Consider the following 15,485-nt stretch of genomic DNA (forward strand, 5'->3'; position numbering starts at 1 on the left):
CAGTTATTCTACGACGTTTCGTAATTCTTTATCACTAAAAATTAACAAACACTCGTTTTGACGCATTCCGTTCTGCTGTGTGTGTGTGTGTCTGCTGTTGAAAACAACCTTCCTAATTTTGTGACTGGCTATGATGACTGAGATGGACCATGTTGACTTATTAATAATATTTTGTTTGAGATGGAAAAAAGGAGTAAATTTCCCAAAAATGCTCCATCAGCAAATAGGGTGCGCTGTGGACAGTATGGCTATGGAATTTACTAACCACACAGTCCAGAATCAGGTGATTAAGTCGCAAAACTTTAGCTGCATTTGGTGGATTAAGTCGCAAAAGCTTCGTTTAGTGGCGCCATTTACTCTAGGTAGACGGCGACCAGTTTCGTTACCGGTTGGTACATTCTTACAAACATTCAGGCAAAGGCCAGTCAAAGTTGAGACGGGAGCCGGGTTTTTATCGATGTCTGTCATCCTTATATGTAAGCCATCGTAAATTCATAGTTTGCCGGAGTTGCGTTCAATTTAAATCTCCGAACTTCTGAAGATGAGATGTTCTATGAATGAAGGCTTATATCGCAGGCCAGAATTAAAAAAACGGGTCACCAAATAATGAATTAGGTGCTAAATTTTGATTTAATGCTGGGTAAGTTAAAAACAGACATTCCTTCCGAGTGGGACTCATTCAAAAATTTGAGGGGGTTCGCTAGAGAACAGGGGGGTTCGCTAGAAAAGGGGGGTTCGCCCGAACCATAAAAACCCCCCCTGGCTACGGGCCTGATTAGACAAGAACATCTTTGTTAGATCATGATGACTTTCTAAAATGCAAAATCTACTCTTCCTCTTTGCACTCAGACAAGCCACCTTCACAGATAACCCTAATTAATATTCAGCGCTAGCCTAGCGTTTTTCCGACCGTAACCAAAACAGAGATTAAAAACAATCTTGTGATATTTGTGTACATGAATGACTCATCTTTCTCATGCTTCATAGAAGAGATTGTTAATTTTTCAAAAACATAAAATGCCAATCGCATATATTTTAGATTTCAGATCGGTGTTGCTAGGGCAACACAAGCCTTGATTGTGCCTAATACTTGTTATCTTAATTCCATTCTTAAACCTAGTTTCCATAGAATCACTACACAGTTGCTACAGCATTTCACTGCAATCCTTGCACTACGTAACTGTCCCTGACACAACCAGGAACGCTCCGATTCAACTGACTAATCAGCGTCGCCAAATGAGTTGGCGATAGCGTATAGCGATTTTTATGGAAACCAGGCTGTAGTGTATTATACTACGGACAATAGCTAACACATATCAAATAGTATTGTACTGTACTAGGTTTTTTTCTTTTAAAACGTGGGAGGAAAAGGCATACAGTGTAGACCGTAGTTTTAATGTCTTTTATTCTAAAAAACTTGTTATCTTAATTCCACTCATATTATACTACGGACAATAACTAACACATAATATACTACTCTACTGTACAAGGTTTTTTCCTTGCAAACCTTGAAGGGAATAGGCATATAGTGTAGACCATGTTATGTCTTTTATTATAAAATACAATGAAGCCTACTGTAGTATAGAGATCTAATCCAATGTCAGTATTCATTAGCTGTTTCTAGGCTTTTCTTCTCAATCTGCAGCCAAACTATTTTTGTTTACTCCTGGGCAATTACAGAGACTTAGCAGTAAAGGATATAGGCTTCTCTCTGCAGAAGATCGAATAGATTAACTTCATAATTTCTAGTCTGTAGATAATACCGTATGTGTGGGTGTTGTATGGAGGTGGAATATGCAGGGATGGAATGTCTGTGTGATATAATTTGTAAAATGGCTGTATAAATAACAGTATATAATAGGCCTGCTATGTTTAGCATGTTTTGTCCTTGTTCGTAGTTGTGTATCCTTATGTATGCATTAATGTCTGTATCCAAGTATGTGTGGGTATGGAGGGGAAATATTGGATTAGTACAACATTTAGAGACTTCACATGAATTTCGAAAGTGTTACACTTACTAAAACGTATTATCTTTATAATTTTCTCTATTCAAATTTGTTTCTCCATTTCTTATCATTAATTGAAGAGTGAAAATACTACAAATAATACAAATATACATTTCTAATCGTTTTCACTTTCACTTTATATATAGCCAAATACTGAAAATTATGGCAAGCCCCATTATCACCAAAATTCAAGTGTGATATATTAAATTAATTTGTTAATGCAATCTACGTACCCTGTGTTTGGCTGAAATTGATAGATTCATTTGTATTATAACAGTTGACTATTAGTATTCAACAATATATAATCAAAAATAATTATAATAGAGGAAAAAGACAATCAATTGTTAATAGTTTTAAATTTATATGGCGCAAAATACAAAAAGTCTCTATGCGCTGTAAACATAAGTGTAGAGATGTTTGGAATTGTGAAAGAATAAAAAAAAATAAATATGAAAGTTCCAAGCCAAGCCAGCACTCAAACCGCAGTATGGGGATATGCCCTAGTCGCTAACCAGGGACTGATCTAATTGAATACTGGTGAGCACCTGTTTAAAACTAGAAAAACAATAATATTACAAATAATGTTTGATATGTAAAGATACAAACATGTTCAAACTGCAAAACATGTTCAAATCCATTTAATGATCATTGCCTATTATTAATAGCAATGTACAGAAAATAAAATATTTCTATACTTCAGATTTGAACTGTAAGTATTAACAATGTGTCACCTTCAAATCACTTGGGAGTATTTTTAAGCCCTATTCTCACTATCAAATTTTATTTGGGAAAAACATGTGACACGCCTAAATACGGTCATGATGACATCACATCATGACCATATATAGGCACATCATGACTATATATGGGCATACAACAGTTTTTTTTTTTCAAAGAAAATATGATAGTGTAGACAGCATCTACAAATATTCATATTTCATATTCATGGAGACTTGACCCTCCCTATCACCATTAATACTGCTATTGTAGTAACACTGAACAGTAGTGGAGACACAAAGTCCTGTAATACTGTACAGAGTGCAATTTAACGAAGAACAAAAGGGCTGATCACTTAACATTACATATACTGCCACTTGAACACTTGTGTATTAACATTAAAAACAATTCTGTGTAACTGACATTTAGGCTTGGAAAAAAAGAAAATTAACCAGATAAAATCAGTACTACTGGTAACCAGGAAATGCCTCACGGTTGGTATAACTTCCTTTGATCATATCATGTAGTGCCTATTGCTAAATAACAAGAAGTGGCTGTTACTAAATTTTACTTCGTAAAAATTTGAATCATGAAGTAAATATAAATATCATTAAAATATATTATGTTAATTATTAGTATATTAATATATTATATAATTTTATATAATATATTTACAGTATATTTTTTCATTACCATTATACTCATTTAAATCCTATGGAAAAAAACATTATCAATATTATGATAATTATTATTTTCATTTATTCTTTATATATACCATCAGCATTTTCCATACACATTATTTATAAACTTATTATTTATCATTTTAATTCCATTACTATAAATTAAAATTCTGTTCTCTTTTCATATGATGACATTTGTTTTTAGTCATATTTCAAAATGGTAATTAATCAGTTAATAAATTCAGTATTTTTGTCAAATTTGAAACAACCCATCATTTTGTTTCACTTAACTATTAAAACACTTTGAGCATGTTGTAAATGTAATCTGATAGCTTATAATATATTTTTTTAATAACCAAAAATTCAAAACCCTAAATATAAAACACAAAACAATGTATACCCGATACTACCATATTTGTTTTATTTATCTATTATAATTTATCCATCTTATTATTCAAAATTATTATTTTCTTTTTTTTTTAACTGGTGGTCATGACTTAAAGTGTTTTACAAACTTACTTTGGCCTCCTACCGCACACTTTTTTCTCTGATTTTTGTTTTGAAAATTTAATTGTAATGTCTACCTTTTAAGTTATGTTTTACATTATACGTGTGTGGTAAAACAATAAAACAAACAAAATACTTAGGAAAATAAAGTCTTTAATTCTGGATACAGTAGTTTTATTCTGTTTAACTGTTAGTCAATAATAATTTAATAAGAAACAATAAATATGCAATTTAATGTTTTCATTGAATTTTAAATACTTTTTCATATTAAAATACAGTATTTAAAATAAAAATCAACATGAATGTAAAAGGCATTTTAGTAGCTTTATACCCCAATAAATTTCCTGCTTCTATTTAAACCAATTTTCTGGATTCAGTGAAATATTTGCATAGTTGAGTGTCCTACTCAGACACATTGTGTATATTTTTTTTTCCAAATATTTCCTTGATTGCCAATAAAAGTCACTTGAGGTCACATAGAATAGAATACAGATCCTTTGTATGTCGATAATCAATGGGGTTTCTATTCAAATAAGGCCAGTTATTAAAGACAGTTTCTCATTCAAACTTTGTGAAACAGGAAAGAGGCAGGCGGCTCCTCCCATTCTTTCGGCTGTCACTCGGTCGTCGGATCAAAAATTTAAAAAAAAATAATTTGCCTATCCAAATAATGTTATTTTTACTGCCAATCCCTAATATTGTGTTCTAAAAGCACATTTTGGGCCATAATAAGCCATCAAAAACTCTCCCCGTGGATATTACTAGGGAGTTTTTATTCCAGGCCGTCAACCGAGGCTTTGTTGGCCCTTTAGCTCAGACCCCCCCCCCCTCATTCAACAAGTCGGATTCCTTGTCGGATAATTACGGCGCCACTGCTGATTAAGGTCTTACACAGGGAATACCTTTCAGCTACTTTTCATAACACCATGGTAACATCAATTCTAATATACACACACAAAAACAGATACGAATATATGATATGAAAATAGTATTAATAATATGCTATTCAGAACTATAAAAACAGTATGTGAGGTGGTAGCGAAAACTGGACAAGAAACTAACTGTTTTTTTGTCCTAAGAAAGGGACGTGATTCCACTATTGTTTGTGTTGATACTATGATATTATTTCTTTATATGGTGTTTTAAAATTAATGCAATTACAGAATATTCTCCATAATAATAATACAGAAATCTATACTGCCCCTTTTGCCAAGAGATACAAGGAGGCCCAATAAAAATAAATAAAAAAGATAACAATTGACGATCAACACTCTATGATGGAGTCAATGCATACAAAGAAAAGTAAAGAAACTTTATTTTAAAAAAATAATAATAAAGAAGCACAATAAACAAATAAATAAAATACTATAAATATACTTACCAGAGCATTGTTTTCTCGAATATTTTCCTTCGATAAAGCATCAAAATCACTGGAAGAGGAAACAAAAATTGTAAGTGAATGTCAACAAATACAGGAATATGGAAGTCTAAAAACAGTACTGCCAAGATTGCAACATGAAAGAAAAACTTTGGAACTGGTTTCATGTCATTTCCTAGGATCTAAAAGGTCGAAAGTTCTGCTTTAAATAATAACACAAGAGAAAAAAAAACAGGTTCAGCCAAAAATAAACATAAATCTTTAAATACCAGGGGATTATGAACGGAACTACAAAGACCTAGATTATTTGGTACTCATACCTATGTTAGGTCTGCTTAATGTCGGATTGTGTACAATGGGTTCCCCTATGTTTAATTGTCTGGGATTTTCAAATGACAATCTTGAGACCTAATCACAGTGATTCTAAAAACTGGGAATTGTATCCTGTACTGTACAGTAATCATTTCCCCTCACTTTAATTTATCCATAGAATCACTCCCTAGAGGTCAAATGAATGTACAGTAGGCCTGAATTCTTTATCTTTCTGTAAAGTACCATTATGAATTTTTGTGATAAACTTAAGATTATTAATTATAAAATGTACATTTTATTTATTTATTTTTCTCAGTTAGTAGGCTACTTCAAGTACTTGGTAGAGCGAATGATAGACATAACTTAATTATAAATTTTAAGTTGCATAATCTTTTTAAATTAGTTATATTTTGTTGATAACTGTAAACTAACATTCATAATGAATACACTTTTGAAATACAATAATTATTCCAATTATACTACATATCATGCACATTATTTTTCATTGCTGCAAAGCAGCCAATTCATATTCTTGACAGCAACTTGACCTATGAAAGGTCATTGTTTGTCAAAAAACAAGGGCCTAAAGACGACTGAAATGTGGAGTTTCCTTCTTTCGTTCTGCCGGGTAAAATCAATTACCTTAGGCGACGTTTGTAGACTAACATACACGTACCAACGTCCGCATGTCGCGAAGCTCGAGTATTATTATTCAGCGTTTTAACTATATTTCTAGGTTTCCTATTTCTACGTTTAATCGGCCCATGTCTCAGCCACAATATTTTGAGGCCAATATTATTTACGTACCCAGTTTAAACTTATTTACTAGCCTATTTCTGCGTGCTAATTATTACATTTAGGCGCAGTTGTACTTTGCAGCACTTCACTTGCAATTTGCAATTTCTAGTTTTAATTACAATTCCTATGATATAATTTCAAGTCTTTTTTTACTTCACAATTATTACTCTATAAATAAGTAAGCAGTTTTTACATTTGTACTGTACTCATGATATCTCCTAGATTTTTTCCAATAAAAATTCATACTATTTTCGGTAGCAACTGATCAGCTGAATGGATACCTGTTCACTTCTGTTACACATATTTAAAAAATGTATCCTAATACTAAATTAATGAATGAATGCAAAGCTTTATAAATACAAAAACACATGTTTCTTACATAAGTTCTGGTCGGTAATTATGAATGATGGCACAGAAAGCAAGGCCGTCTCGCCACGATTTCGTCATGTTTTCAATTTTGACATCTTCGTAACCCTCCGTCACCTGTTGACACCACGCCTGCAGTGCTTTTGCACCCCTCAGCGCCATCTTGAAATCTAACCACTAGCTTGTTCACAGCCTTAACATCATCTGCAAGATTCAATATTTTGTTCATGTTTTCAATGCATGTACTGAAAAATGGGCTCCCTGTGGGAGCATATGTCTACTACTTGTTTTTTTTTGGGGGGTTTTTTTTGGCTACTTTTAACTTATCTATGCTTTCTGTGTTAGCAATTCACTAGAATAACTGCACAAGTATATACCAGATTTTTGTGACTTTAGTGAACTTTCTAGGACAGATCTTATCTAGTAACTTTCTGTGTTGGCAATTCATTGATAGCTTTAACTGTCAACTAGGACAGGTCTTATCTAGCATAGCATATTTCTTAACCTTGTTTTTCATTTTTATTTTTAGCTCATGACCCATCCCATCATTACTCCACCGGATTTACTCCCACCAGGTCACCAGGTCAGACGATAACAAAGTGTTTACTCCCTCTCCCCGGGGCAGTAGAAACAAAAACAACATTTTCATATACAGTAATAATATGTTAGATTTATATAGCGCTTAAAACCAACAAGGCCTCTAAGTGCTTCACATTACTACCACCCGGTCATTGGATTAAATGCCTATGGAACATATTCCATAAAGTTGCAGCAGCTACAATCAGCGCATTTTGGCATTTAACCCTACCTTTAATATATGTTTAATATTGTGTGTTTTATGTGGTGATTATATTTGGAGCAACTCAATTCTCAACAACTCAACATGGACATTCTAAAAAAAAATCAAGTTTTTTTCAGAATTACCTATGTGATGTATTACAAGCATTTTATATATTTATTGTAATGTAATATTATCCTTGAAAAACAAAAGAAAAATTATAGTGCAATCACCTCCACTTTCAACATTACTCTTTATTGTAAAATAATATAATATTTTACAATGTATATTACTGTATCCTGAAATTGTTACAATGTTACTACACACTACAAACTCAATAAAAAAACATAAAAATCATCAAAAATAATATGAAATATACTTAATAACATGTATATGGACACCAATAAAAATAGCTTTCATTTTAATAAAGTGTTATGAAGCATAGTATGCTAATACTACAGTATCTCTTGAGATTTATGCTGAAAAAAGTGTACTGAAGCTTACTGTAATTGTAGTGGAAAGCATTAATTTCTGGGATTATATGTTTGTTTTAAAGTGGGAATTACTCTATTAGATATGCTAGACCTATTAATTATATGTACAGACAATGGCAGAAATGAAAAGAGATTATATTCACAGGAGCTGTCTGGCGCAGTGGTTGAGGTTCTCATTCTTATCATTGAGGTCGGAGGTTCAATTCCTCGCTGTGCAATATGCTTGTGTCCTTAGACAAGGCACTTTATCAATGTTTGTCTCTCTCTACTCATGAGTACAAGCCATGGGTACCTGATAGGTTCAAACACAAAATGCTCTGATTACAGCTAAAACATTATGGAATTACCACTACCCAGAGAGCTAAGTATGTGTTCCATATGTGCTTGATCCAGTGACCGGGGGTAATAATATGAAGCACTTACAGTACAGGACTTGTTGGCATTAAGTGCTACAGTTTAACATATTATTATTAATTTATGACTTCTAATTAAGTGCTTGAACTCACAGTAAAATTTAGTAATTGAGAGATACCGATACCGTTATTTTATTAGCATTTTAGCATTTGCCATTTTCACATTTTAACTAAAGAGTTTTCCAACTAATCTACATTTCATATTTAACCTTTTACGGATCTTAATTTAGCTTTGAAATTCTATGTATAATAAATTACCTTCTAGGCATGTCACTTTATTATTATTTTATTCAAAAATTATATAAGCATTGTCATTGTTTAAGCCTTGTTTGTAACTTTATCTAAGTGTGTTAATATTTTAATATTCAACAATCGTACTGTAAATGTCACGCAATTCAGCTATACCGCTGCTGCCATGTTGATATATGATTAAAATGAAATGAATAAGCACAAACACAGATGATACAATTTAGCTTAGACATCATCTTGAACATAATTCATCAAATAAAATTAATTGTTCCAGGATTTTAAATTATTTTTTGGTGAGGGTATTTACTACTTCCTATTTTTTATCCTATATACTAATTGGTAAACAGGCTGGTAAATAGTAAATATAGTCGTCTTAGGCTTGACATCATTCTTTCAGATAGTCATTATTTTTATTGTCCATGGAAAAATGAATATTTTTTTGAAAAATAGCAAACAATAAATTTTTTCATGAGACTCCAAAATTTGATAAGGGCGGAGACGTCAAACTAGCAATTAATTTTATTTGTCCTAATATTCTGTGCAAGTTTCTGCTTCCTATTTTCCATGAACTCATATGTAAAATTAATTTTTTTTTGGCACATAACGCTCAGCGTGTTCATTCTTAACACCATGGGGAACATACGACTTCATTACATTACCATTCACATTCTAGTAGGTAACCACTCCTAGGTGAAATGAAAAAAAACTGAAACCATTTTCAGATAAATGTTGTTGCAATATTGTGGTATTGAATACTGACATACAAACTTTCACATAGTACCAGTACATTATAAATTAATGGAAACTATAAAGAAAATCAAATAAAGGACAAGCCATAGATATATATAGACAAGGAAAAGGATCAAATTTCATACAAAGTACTGACATTTTGGTACAAATAAATTTGCCATCGGGTTTTGTGTAGCCTGCTGGCCGCACTTTGCCGACCTGTGTTCTACGGTAAGGTTCATAGTCAGCTGCTATCATAAAAAATAAAATGTGATATGAAACTAGTTTACAAATAATTGCACTGCGAACGAGATTAACAATACCAGTAGTTAATTGAGCATGTAATACATTCAACAAAGAAATAAAATAAAATGCATTTCATATTATTAGTTCAACAAAGTGCATCAAACTCTTTTGGAACGTGTTAAAGATCTGTCTGCACTATCAAATTCTATGTGACATATGTGTGTGATGTACCCAAGGGCATGGTAACTCTTAATAATCACTTTATTCAAAAAAAGAAATAAAGGAAATCATACAAAAAACCTAGGTCAATGTTCAATTAAAACAATTGCAAGGTAAAAATCAATCAAAAGACTCATTACAAAACATTTAGAAAAACTTAATAATACAGTAATATGAAAAAGGTAAATACAAGTTTAGCACAAAGTTTTAAAATATGAAAAAAAACCCCAATTTTTAAGCAGCTTAGTATGAAAATTACAAGGATAAATTGTGTCGTTAATTAAATAGGAAAATATTGTGTTAGTTTAAAATTTTCAACACTACATAATAAATAATAATAATTCATAATTTGTTTGAAATATTTTCAACTTAATAATTTATGTATCTGATAAAACAATTAAATTAGAATAAAAATTAAAAGATTAATAAAATTAAACAATTCAGAATTTACAAAGAGACAAACATTATTAAAAGACATTAACATTATTTTAATAATAATAATAATAATAATAATGTTATATTTATATAGCGCATATTGCACATTGCCCCTATGCGCTTTACAAAGAAATAATATAGGCCAACCCCGAAAAAATACAAATAACAATAAAATAGCAACAATGAAATAAAATTAAAAAAAAAAAAATATCCTAATAATTATCATAATAACAATGAGACTAAACTACTCCTATTCCTTAAACTAATTAATGGTTGGCCGTTGACTCCGAGGAGCTCATCCGCTTGCAACATGATAATGTGAATAGAACTTTAAATAAATTAAATAAATAAGGCCAAGTTAAAAAAAAAAGTAGTTTCTCGTCCTAATATTTTGAAAAAAAAAGAAAAAGAAATAAGGGCACGTTCTTTTTTTTTTACTCTGAGATGGCAAATCCAAGATGGTCAATGGGAAACAGATACTATAGTACTTTCTCACTTTTAACAAGTAGACACATTGAAAGCAAATAAAGGAAGCACTAGACATCATTCATACCATACAGTATGTATCACCAACCACAAATGACTGAGAGAGGAATTTTACTGATGAGAGTTCTCCAGATTTTTCGTATATTTCATAAAATAAAGGAAATAAAAAAAAAATTGGTAAGAAAATGAATGCGTGAGGGAACAAGAAACTAATAATTTTATTTTACTTGGCCTAACATTGAAATTTTTAATATCTGAGATTAATTTTAAAAAGCTGATCAAAATTGTAAAATATCAAGAGAAATTACAATTTATTTCAAAAGATTTATACTCTAAACACTAAATAGTTATTTCATTTTTAAAATGATAACAGATTAGAAGTGAAATAATTATAACAACATAAACCAAAGAACACTTCAAACAATTTGTCATTTTTCAAACCTATTGAATCGTACATTGGCACCCATTATTTATAACTGGTTGCACGCTATATGAAATTGATTGATGGATTAATGAGGGAAAATTATTATTTTTTATTGTTTAGGAAGTGTCAATATTGGATTATCAAAATCAATTGATTTAATCAGCTAAAGATATGCATGGGAAATCATAATGCTAGAAAGCAGTAAATAAGTTAGAGATCGTCATCATCATTGCCGCTTTTGTAGTCGCCATCTTTGTCATCGCAATAATCTCCATAGTTCATCATCATCATTTTATACTGTAAAAACCTCTCCTCACTGGACAGTTTGAGTCAGGAAGGTCAGATAGATATCATAGATAGATATTTACTGGATAGCACTTTTGTAACAGCGACACACAATATAAAAGTGCATTCAAAACAAGCATACAAAAACACATCCCGTATATGTACACCTATATCATATCAATCATTAAAGGGAAAATTTAGCTTAACTGATTAATTAGAACAGGAATATGTTACTACAGTATCCCACAAACACAGAGATTAACATATGTTGTTGTTTGTGGGACTTCAAACAACATCCTAGAGGCAGCTGGGTTTAGTAGAACTGCTAAGTTTTCAGAACGAAAGACATTCCTCGTAGTTTACTCCTTTTTTTATATATAAATGCAGAGTTCTACATTATATGGAACTTTCAAACATATTCTATTTATACACAAACATCATAAATTAAATTCAGTACATAGTATTAGTAATTTCCTGGTAATTAAAAAAAGTAGAGTACTGCAAGTTGTTCACTTCTTAAAACGAAAGAAAATAGGAGCAGAAGAGGGATTGAACCAGAGACTATGTCTGTCATGGTTGAGCGCACCAAGGAGTTACACACAGTGGCTATGACATAGACAGAGGTATTAATCTAGTAAAATGTTGGCCTTGCTTTTTAATATAATTTATTCTCAATAAACCTCAATAAACAGTAGGCTGAACATGTAGCAACTGGATAAACAATGAATCACCCGTCATTATGTAACAATACTCAATTCCCTGAGATCACCAATTATTTTTATTGACAACTAATTGCAGCATCCAACAAAAGCTCAGACTATAGCATCTACATTATATATTCTGCAATGTAGTTTTTTTTTTTTTTTTTGCTTATCACTAATATGTCTATAATTTACATTTTACATTACTGCACCCTTTATTTATATTCAAATGGTACGAACATTTATAATGCACCTTTTCTTTGTGGTTATAAAGCGCAGTTCTATTTCCTGGTCATTGGGACCTCATGTTTTAAGTGTTGCTGCTGGTAATCGGTGCAGAAGAAGGCAACCCTACCAGGTACCCATTTATACTCCAGTGTGGAGAGAAGCAATGCAAATAAAGTGGCTTGCTCAAGGACACAAGCAAAATGCATAGCGAAGACTTAAAACCACAACCTTGAGGTTGGGAAATCAAACTGTTCCTGCTACTGTACGCCAAACCGCTTGTCATTAATATCAGGGGCTCCAAGTCAAATTCAACTCCGCTCTCTGTGAGCGACAGACGACGCGACGCTGCCTGCTGATTGTCGGTGGCAGTCTAAACTGATCGTCATTAAAAACGATCCGTTGCGCTTGTTGGCCGATGACTGCTGTTCACAGTGAGTGCCCCGCTTTAGAGTCTCTGGTAAATCAGGACTGCCTCCCGCACTCACATGAGCAAACAAGAATCTCCCAAAAAATAACCTAGCTTCTACAAACGTACAATAAGCTCATGTTTTTATACTATATTATCAATTTTTCATTCGGAAGTAATCCACTGCAACACACACAATTGTGCTGAAAAAGCTCATTCCATACTGAGACCCTTGTACATATTCCTTTCAATTACTTTATACAATGTTTGTTCTTTCACCAATCATACGCTTGGTTCTTGACATATGGTAACCTGAGCTTTTAATTTTCTTTTGCATAACAAAATGTTTAACTGACTTGAGACATTAACACAATTTTTATGGTGTTCTAGTGCAACTTTCCAACCGCTGGAACTCAAAATTCCAGGCATTAAAGTGAGTCCCCACCCCAGAAATGTTAAGTTTTGTTAACATATGCATTAATTGTCAATTAAAGGTGATCTTTGCAATTTGGAGGTATCTGTAACAAAAGCTTTTGTACACCGACATCATTCATCACACACAAAAAAAAATTGACATAGAATGTTTTTTTGTATTTTGTATGCCAAATGGACCATGAATTTTCAACTTGTTATGATTGACAATAAAGTTGTATCTTATAGAAAAACTCAAGTATTGGTAGCAAATAGTCACTCATTAGCTTTTTTAAAACTTTGACAGTTTTTCAGGAAATTTAAGAGAATTTTACAGAACTCAGGAGACCAGGACTTTGCATAAAAATTTGGAGGACTCCTGAAGCATTGGAATGTTTGCACTGTACATCCAACTAAAAAACACAACAGAAACGGTTCTCTTATCTCTGGTTGGCAATATAAGAGAACCAAGATAAAGATCTATAAAAACTGTGCCACGAGAAATCCTTCTTTTTTTTCACCCCCATTCAGACGGTCACTCTTTTCCCAACACAAATCACTCTTGGCCTGCAGACACAGAATTGACTCTTATGTCAAAAAAACAGGTGAAGAATATATAGCTGTCTCTCTCTCTAGGCTACTTTCTTTGTCTATACTCATAAGTACCATCATTCATCCATGCTTCGTAACTGACCAGAATACCATTCTTAAGCTGGGCATCCACTGCGTCGTACGACAGCGAATCCAACTGCACTCCTTGTGAGCGCAAGATGACGCGACACCGTCTACCAATTTCAGGGGACCAAGTTGGAAGAAGTCATTTCTGGCGGGATGGGGGATCAAAGGGTCTGGGAGAGGGGGCAAGGAGAGAAATTTTACAGAGGGAAGGTCTAGACCACATTGGCACCCATGGTTGGAGCCGAGGAAAATTTATGATTATGGCACCTCTAGATGGCTGGAAATGACCATCTTAGACTTCAATTTGAATATAATTTTCTTTTCTACCCCACTTTTTCATAATTTTGAAAAATATTTAGGGGGCAAGGGTCAGCTTCCCAATACCTTGAATCCGCCACTGATCTGGTTAATGAGCTTCCTTAACACATACTGTAATGTTATTTTGCTGCACATAATGACCCATCAGCACTGACATACGTGAGAAAAATTGATAATAAAGCAGTGAAAACAAGAACAAATTATGAATTTATGTAGATGGATTAAATTCCGGGAGATTCTTGCATGCTTGCGAGAGTGCGGGAGGCTGTCCCCATTTCCGGGAGATTCCTGCAAGTTCCGGGAGACTTGGGACCCCTAAAATTTTTGGTGGTAGTAAGGATCGTCATTAAAAACAGTCTGTTGCGCACGTTGTGGCATTGCGTTTTCTATAGAATGGCGTCAACTAATGATCATCGGGCACAGTAAGTGCTCAGCTTGACAAAGTGTTTAACAACATACATTACAAATTTTACATTCAAAACAATATGATGAATTGAAACAAACAAAGTTTTGCTCAAGACTCAACTTAGACTTTAGTCTTCTTAGGCAACTAGTGAAGCCGTTCTGGCTAAGGCACCTAAAAAGGGTATTAGGTTTGGCTACCTAGGCCCTATTATTAGCATGTAGGGGCCTAGGCCTAGTTAGTAGGCTGGGTACTAAAGCCAAAAGGCTAGGGCCTACTTAGGCCTCTAGGCCAACATTCCATTTAAATTAAAACAGGCAGTCCAGTAGGCCTAGGCCTAGCTAGTAGGCCTAACTAATTAAGGCGCAAGGCTTGTATGAACTACACGAATATAGAGTTAAGTTAATCTACTTCGATCGATTAACCAATATATTTTGGATGTTTAATTAATATCATATAATCAACATACGACATTTAAATACATACCAAACTATTAAACTTTTCTAATTTTGTAATGTTGTCTACTCTCGCGACGACTTTCCCACAAGTAAGGGCCGATCGTCCGGAAGTTAATAAGATATAGAATGGATACGCTGAAAGTATGTGACGCGAGTTGATTAGTCAGCGAATCACAATTAATGCCATAGAGATGACATATTTCAATGCTGAATTATTACGAGCGAATGGCAATTGTCACTTATTATTGATTACAAGATGTATTATTCATACAATTCTATAGAAAGAAGATACAAATCATTTCCTTTCCATTGTTTATACCTGGAGTGGATGTCATTATAACAAAAAATTGTCATGTCTTT

The 15,485-nt window shown here is 32.9% G+C and overlaps 1 protein-coding gene across 3 annotated transcripts in view; it reads right to left on the reverse strand.

The window, feature by feature from the left end:
* LOC117120619 (MICAL-like protein 1) overlaps positions 1 to 15,267 on the reverse strand; it is a 41,833-nt gene extending 26,566 nt beyond the window's left edge. For all 3 annotated transcript variants that reach the window (XM_033265655.1, XM_033265654.1, XM_033265653.1), the window contains exons 1-3: positions 15,154 to 15,267; positions 6,778 to 6,968; positions 5,292 to 5,340 (exon numbers count right to left, since the gene is read on the reverse strand). In XM_033265655.1, the coding sequence (XP_033121546.1) occupies positions 5,292 to 5,340; positions 6,778 to 6,926 (198 nt within the window). In that variant the 5' untranslated portion in view covers positions 6,927 to 6,968; positions 15,154 to 15,267. The remainder of the gene's footprint in view (positions 1 to 5,291; positions 5,341 to 6,777; positions 6,969 to 15,153) is intronic.
* Between the last annotated feature and the right edge of the window lie 218 nt (positions 15,268 to 15,485).

Source organism: Anneissia japonica, unplaced genomic scaffold, assembly GCF_011630105.1.
Source record: "Anneissia japonica isolate Jap-2015-1 unplaced genomic scaffold, ASM1163010v1 scaffold3474_len973312_cov172, whole genome shotgun sequence".
NCBI classification, from domain to species: Eukaryota; Metazoa; Echinodermata; class Crinoidea; order Comatulida; family Comatulidae; genus Anneissia; species Anneissia japonica.